At 41.0% G+C, this 7249-nt stretch overlaps 1 protein-coding gene across 1 annotated transcript; it reads right to left on the bottom strand.

Moving 5' to 3' along the window:
* Window positions 1-155: 155 nt before the first annotated feature.
* On the bottom strand, window positions 156-5173 carry LOC104462313 (caspase-2; the record flags this gene model as incomplete). The annotated part of the gene is made up of 4 exons (XM_010074214.1): window positions 156-265; window positions 357-506; window positions 4525-4615; window positions 5045-5173. Coding segments are annotated over 4 exons (480 nt in total), but the record flags the coding sequence as incomplete, so codon positions are not given.
* Window positions 5174-7249: the final 2076 nt, after the last annotated feature.

Below are 7249 nucleotides of genomic sequence, written 5' to 3'. Positions count from 1 at the left end.
TATATATATATATAAACAGGAAAATAAGTAATAATTTTTCTACACACCAGGCAAGTACAATTGCTTTAACAGTATATTAATCCCAGCAATTTGAAGCACTGGAAGGCTCTTCAGAAACCAGGTAAGTGTGGGAGAGGAAAGACACTCCAGCTCACCTTCACCAACATGTCAGCCACATGAGTGTCTTGAGAGTCCTCTGCGAACACAGAGGTAAGAGCCTCAATATACCAGGATCCACGCTTCGTGTTTCGCATTGCTGCAGTGCCTGACAAGAAAGTGTGTATGATGAAGATTCTGGGAAACACAGACACAAAAAACCTGCTTATGTCCTAACAATTAGGGCCTCTCCCCAGTACCTTTCAGACAAGCATATCCACAGATCATATCAGAGCATGTAGGCAGACGCAGCTTGAGATTTTCTTCCTTGTTTGCATCACTTTCCTCACAGCCTGGGGAATCTGACCATTCTTTCCCATCTCTTTGATCCACTCCCCGGTCAGTCTCATCTGGGGGGAGGGGTGGCAAGAGACAAGGAGGGGAAAAAAAAAAAAAAAAAGAAAAGAAAAAAAATTATCCTGAATTAATGGATGTAGTTTTCCTGTACTTCCTTAGTTTTGGGGCCTGGTCAGCAATGCCACAACTGCTGTCAAGCAGAAAGCTTTTGCATGAACTTGGCTTTTTTAGCTGTTTTACACCTCAACTGAAAGTTTTTCTGATGCAGATAGCAAGCGCTGAACCTGTTCAACCTAATGTGACCGTTAGTCTGCATGCTGATTGATTTTATTTTTTTTCCTGCTCTCCTTTCCTGTGTAGATCAAGGGATAACTGGCAAATCAAATAAGGTTCTGATAGTTCTTCACCATGAACGGAAAGATCTGATGCCTAGCCCTAAAAGTTTCTATTTTCCAGTTTTACCTACCTTAGAAATGTCCAAAAATGTCTAGTCTAGTTTGCAATGCTAACTACCTACTTATTGCAGAACTCAAATGAGAGCATTAATTTTAGTTGCTAAGCTCTACCTCCAAGAAGACAAGAAAACATGGACCAAATATCTTATCTAGTTCAAAAACCTGACTATAGTATCACTTGTTTCAATCAAAAGCATAAATTATGCAGTAGTAAAATGCAAAATAATTTGACCCCAAACATGAGAAGGAGAGGGAACTAGTACATGGAGATTAGTTTAAAACCTAGAGAACATTTAATGTCCTTTCCAGGATTCATTAGGATGTATTATGGCAATTGTAGATATTCTCAACTGGTTGTTTACATGATACAGTTTCCATTGTAATCTAGGCTAACTGCTTAGTGGCAATAACTTTAATAGTCCAGCTATGCTGTAAGAAAAATAAAACTACATTTTAGAGGTTTTCCATAAAATGTTGCCCTTTTCTTCTTTTGTTGTATTAAAATCTACTATTCTAGTTACTTCCTAACAGCATGGTTCAGATTCTAGTCTTAGGAGGCATAAGCATCCACTTCAGAGGCCTTCCCGTTATGGCTCTAGGTTTTTGTTGCCAGGTCATGCCTAAGAAATACACTTGGATTTCTAACCCTTTTACAGACAGTGGCACTGGTAGCATCTCATAATTATGCCTAGGAAGTGGTCAGTTCCTCGGTCAGCAATGTTGTTTTTTTCCTCCAAAATGAAAGCAGCAGTGGGAGGGGTGCGATTGTCTGACAAGCTTCATATAGGCTATAACTAAGGCTCCACAGCTCAAAATTTCATGCATACTTCCATCAGGTTCTTTCATCTCTTTAAGGTAGCAATGAAAATTTCTCTACTTTTAGCCACACTTTTTTCATGCCTTTATCACACTTCTCTAAAACCTTTTAGTTCTATATCTTCTTAAAAAATTAGATTACTATTCACAGTGTATGTTATTTCAGATAATATTCAGGTAATTTTACAGTCAAGCTATATTATTCACACTGACATCATCCCGTAATGTATAAAGTCAATGCCTTTTTGATTTGTCTCATATATTTGTCTTCAAACATCACTCTAGTCAACTAACCAATGTAACTAAAGACTGTAAAGCACTAACCCTATCAAGATATTCCTCTGTATACTTAACCTCTGATTTACATCACCAATAACTACCACCCAATTTGATCCAGTCAGTTTAAATTTTACTGAAGCTCCCAGATCACCATTTTCTCAATTGATTTAAATAACTGCCAACTACCTATTTGTCATTATTTATCACAGTTCTTCACTTTTCTGGATGTCCTGGTTTTGGACAACTACTACATTAAACACAGATTTTAAGCAGTTTCAAAGTCTCCTTTTATGTCATAGTAAAATCTGATTATTTGTCTTTTCCCATTGCTTTCTGTTGCCACTGGTTTTTCATCCATGACTGTAGGTGGATTACTTCAAATCTTTAGCAGACTCCTGCCAAAGGCCCTTTGGACATTAAGCAGACTGTAACAACTCTTCTTTATCTAGATTTTTTTTAATATGTCATTAATAGAAGATAGATAAGGCTTATTACATAAACGTAGGGAAAACGAATAACCTATGCATTTCTCATTTTGTTTCAGTTGGTTCCAGCTAACTTGAATGTCAGAGAGATTGACTAATCTGAAGTTGTCCACTCTATTTATACAAACTTTTAAATGATGCTTTAAAAAAAAAATATTGGCTAGTCTAACCTTTGAATTCTGACAGGAAACGGTAAATGTTTTTGTTGACAGCTCAATTACTTTGTAACTAGCTTCCCGCTCCAACTATTAATCAAGGTTTATAAGAGAGGTTAAAAAAGGTAGTTTTCTGCTTTTGTTTTTGAAATTAAAGAAAGGTTTTTTTCCCCTTCAGTTGCTCAAGTCTCAATCCTTTGACTACTGCAGTATTCCAGTTCTGCAGCATTTTCAATAGCTTTCTTAACTGAAACCTTGTTGAAAATCAGAAGGCCAAGCCTGATTTGTTGATGTAAACAGACCCATTGAGGTAACATTACAGTCAAATAAACCTAATTGCCTAATTAGGTCAGCTGCCAATTCTGGCTTATTACATTTAACTACACACTGTTATAAGTCTGCATATTCATGTTTGTTCAAGAATATCTAAAGGTTCAATAACATAAGGAAAGCAATCACATTCAATTCATACTGTAAACATGCATGTTACAATATTTCCAAATGTTTAGAAGGACGTAGACTTTAGGTCTTTCTCTGCATTGGAATTAAGCATGAGTAGATAACAAGTGAATGAAACATTCTCTTGGCTAGAGGACAAACTAAAAAGCTCTGCTAAAAATGAAAGAAAGGACACTATTGCAAGGAAAAAGGGAAACGCTGTCCTGGGTTCAGCTGGGATAGGGTTAATTTTTCATGAGAAGCTGGGAGAGGGCACAGCCAGAGTAGCAGACCCAAACTAACCAAGGAGATACTGGATACCATGCTGATGTCATGCTAAGGATATCAGGGGAAGTTGGAGTTGGCCAGGGGAGGTTAGGTTTTTGCTGCTCAGGAAATGGGCTGAGCATCGGTTCCAGGTGGTGAGCAATTGTACAGTGTATTCTTATTATTGTTACTGTTTTTACTCTCTTCTAATTTCTTGTGTTGTGTTACTAAACCTGTCCTTATCTGAACCCAGGAGGTTCTACCTTGTGGTCTTCCAATTCTCCTCCCCATCTCATGGCAGGGGGGTGGGGGGGAGGTGAGCAAGCAGCTGCTCAGTTTGCAGCTGGTTTTAAAACCAAAACAAAAGCATGCACACTAGAAAAACTTCTCTATGACAAATAGAAAGATTTGTTTTTTCAAGACAGGACTTCTCTTTGGAGTATTTGCAGTTTCATAACAATCTCAAGTCCAAAGACTTAATGGAAAGATTTGGTTATTAGCAGATCTGAAAGGTAGGTAGTTACAGACATGAGTTTAGTTATAAAAGGAGGGAAAAATGAACAGCAGAATTAAAAATAAAAACAGAAACATAAAGAGTGGGAAAAGTATAAATCTATGAGAATGTAGAAAATAATTCTGTAACTACAATAGTATATGGAAAAGGGTCATCTGGAGGCTGAAAGCTGGATAGGGTAAATGGGGGGGAAAAAAAAAAAAGAAAAAGACTTGGCGCCAACTTCAATAGCACAAGATGTCAACACAAGAGACACAACACATCCAGGATCAAGAGAAAGACAGGACCTCAGACAACACTCCAGTGCTAGTGTACCACTCCACGCTGTGCTGCAATTTGATGCACCATATGCCCCACTCCCCCTACTACAGGCATAGCAAGAGAAAGCCTAGATATGTGAGTGGGATATGATAGAGCTTTATCACTGAGGTGCTCTGGGGTCTGCAAGTCAATGCACACACCTCATGCAGAGCAAAAGACACTTACAGAGCAACAGATGCAGTGGCAGCAGCAGGGCAGAGGGAGGTAAATATGGGTCCCACTTACACCTGAGAGAAGCAGAGAGGAGAGTTGACAGCAATTTGAATGTGAGGGTGTGTATGTGTGTAAAATGAACCTTAATGGCATGCCAAATACATGGCTTTTAGTATTGGGGCACTCACCTCCCCGGCAAGCCTGAATAAAGAACATTTTGGGCTTATTCTGGAGATTTGGACAGTTTGCATTATCAAAGAGCTGGAAAGCCTCCTGCAACTGAGAGAAGAAAGATAAATATTTTTCACTGCAGGCATTTGTAAGCCAAACCCACTAACACCTTGCTTCCCTGTATTTTGGTTATTACCTCACCAGTCTTGATATTTTCTCCTTTATCCCCAAACTAACTGTGTGACAAAAACATCCCTCCTCCCATCACCTCAGCTCCTACTAGTTTGCACTTTACATAGTATTTGTACAGAATGAGACAACTGAAATAACCTATCTGCCCTATTTCTATGCTATTTTTTATCTTATAGACCTCTCATAGACAGACTCCTGCACTTTTCTTCCCAGAAGCCCTTATTTAAAAAAAAATAAATCCTCTGTGTCCCATCACTTCACATTCTCTTTTTTTTTTTTTTTTTAAGCTTTTCTCATCTTTCTATTGGTATGGAAACAACAACACATCAGGACACAGGAATATACCTGTAGTAGTTTGCCATCACTGCCATAAACCCCACCCTCCACACCATGGGAAAGTAAAGCTACAATACAGGAATCCACATGCCGATGATCTGGCAGCTTAGAGAATCTTTCCAATGCATTCTGCATCTCCTGGAAAAGAGAAGAAAAATTGCTTTCTAGACTTGCACAAGGAAAGTGAGTCAGTGTACAGGGAAAACCAGAAATTAACAAGAAAAATAGAAATGTACAGGAAAAACAAAAATTGTCCTCCTGTTATGAAATAAACCCTATGTACATCAAATTTACAGAATAAAAGACATGTTCCATAAAAAAGCATAGAAAAATGTTCTTTTATGTAATATTCAGTCCTAAGATTGTGACCTAAGAATCACTTAGGACATTGCCTAGAAGGCAAATGCAGGTACTGGGAGAATGAAGAACTGCCCACTGTGGGAGAAGAACAGGTGTGAGACCATCTAAGGACCCTGAAGGTGCACAAGTCCATGGGACCTGATGAGATGCATCCACAAGTCCTGAAGGAACTGGCGGATTAAGCTGCTAAGCCACTATCCACCATATTTGAGAAGTCATGGCAGTCTGGTGAAGTGCCTGCTGACTGGAAAAAGGGAAATATAACCCCATTTATAAAAAGGGAGAAAAGGAAGACCTGGGAAACAATAGGCCAGTCAGTTTAACCTCTGGGCCTGGCAAGATCATGGAACAGATTCTCCTGGAAACTATACTAAGACACATGAAAAATAAGGGGGTGATTGGTGACAGCCAACACGGCTTCACTAAGGACAAATCACGCCTGACAAATTTGGTGGCCTTCTACAATGGGGCTACAGCATTGGTGGATAAGGGAAGACCAACTGACATCTTCTACCTGGACTTGTGCAAAGCATTCAACAGTGTCCCGCACATCATCTTTGTCTCTAAATGGGAGAGACATGGATTTGACGGAAGGACACTCGGTGGATAAGGAATTGGCTGGATCGTCACACTCTTCCCCCTCTACTCTGATCTCATGAGACCCCACCTGGAGTACTGCATCCAGCCCTGGAGTCCTCAGCACAGGAAGGACCTGTTAGAGCAAGTCAGAAGGAGGGCCATGAAGATGATCAGAGGGCTGGAGCACCTCACATACAAGGATAGGCTGAGAGAGTTGGGGTTGTTTAGCCTAGAAAACAGAAGGCTTTGGAACAGGTTGCCCAGAGAAGCTGTGGATGCCCCATCCCTGGAGGTGTTCAAGGCCAGGCTGGATGGGGCTTTGAGCAACCTGGGCTAGTGGAAGGTGTCCCTGCCCATGGCATGGGGGTTGGAACTAGATTATCTTTAAGGTCCCTTCCAACATTCTAGGATTCTGTGACTCAAAGAGCTATGGTCAACGGCTCAAGTTCCAAGTGGAGACTGGTGATGAGTGGTGTTTTGCAGGGAATGTTACTGGGACTGGTGTTGTTTAACATCTTTGTTGATGACATGGACAGCGGGATTGAGTGCACCCTCAGCAAGTTTGCTGACAACACCAAGCTGGGTGGTGCAGTCAACATGCTGGAGGGAAGGGATGACATCAAGAGGGACCTTGACAGGTTTGAGAAGTGAGCCCACAAAAACTTCATGAAGTTCAACAAGGCTAAGGGCAAGGTCCTGCATGTGGGTTGAGGCAATCCCAAGCACAGATACAGGCTGGGCAGAGAATGGATTGAGACCACTCCTGAGGAGAAGGACTTGGGGGTGCTGGTCGATGAGAAGTTGAACATGCCCTGGCAAGGTGTGTTTACAGCCCAGAAAGCCAAACTGTATCCTGCGCTGCATCAAAAGAAGTGTGACCAGCAAGTCAAGGGAGGTGATTCTCCCCCTCTATTCCCCTCTCATGAGACCCCACCTGGAGTACTGCATCCAGCTCTGGAATCCTCAGCACAGGAAGAACATGGACCTGTTGGAGCAAGTTCAGAGAAGAGCCACGAAGATGGCCAGAAGGCTGGAGCACTTCCCATACAAGGACAGGCTGAGAGAGTTGGGGTTGTTTAGCCTAGAGAAGAGAAGGATCTGGGGAGACTTTATAGCAGCCTTCCAGTACCTAAAGGGGACCTACAGGAGGGACAGGGAAACACTCTTTATCAGGGAGTGTAGTGATAGCACGAGGGGTAATGGTTTTAAGTTGAAAGAGGACAGATTTAGATTAGATATTATGAAGAATTTTTTTACAGTGAGGGTGGTGAGACA

The sequence above is a fragment of the Pterocles gutturalis genome, unplaced genomic scaffold (assembly GCF_000699245.1).
Source record: "Pterocles gutturalis isolate BGI_N339 unplaced genomic scaffold, ASM69924v1 scaffold11392, whole genome shotgun sequence".
Classification (NCBI taxonomy): domain Eukaryota; kingdom Metazoa; phylum Chordata; class Aves; order Pterocliformes; family Pteroclidae; genus Pterocles; species Pterocles gutturalis.
The sequence above is the reverse complement of the archived record's forward strand: the minus strand, read 5'-3'. Positions and strand labels throughout refer to the sequence as shown.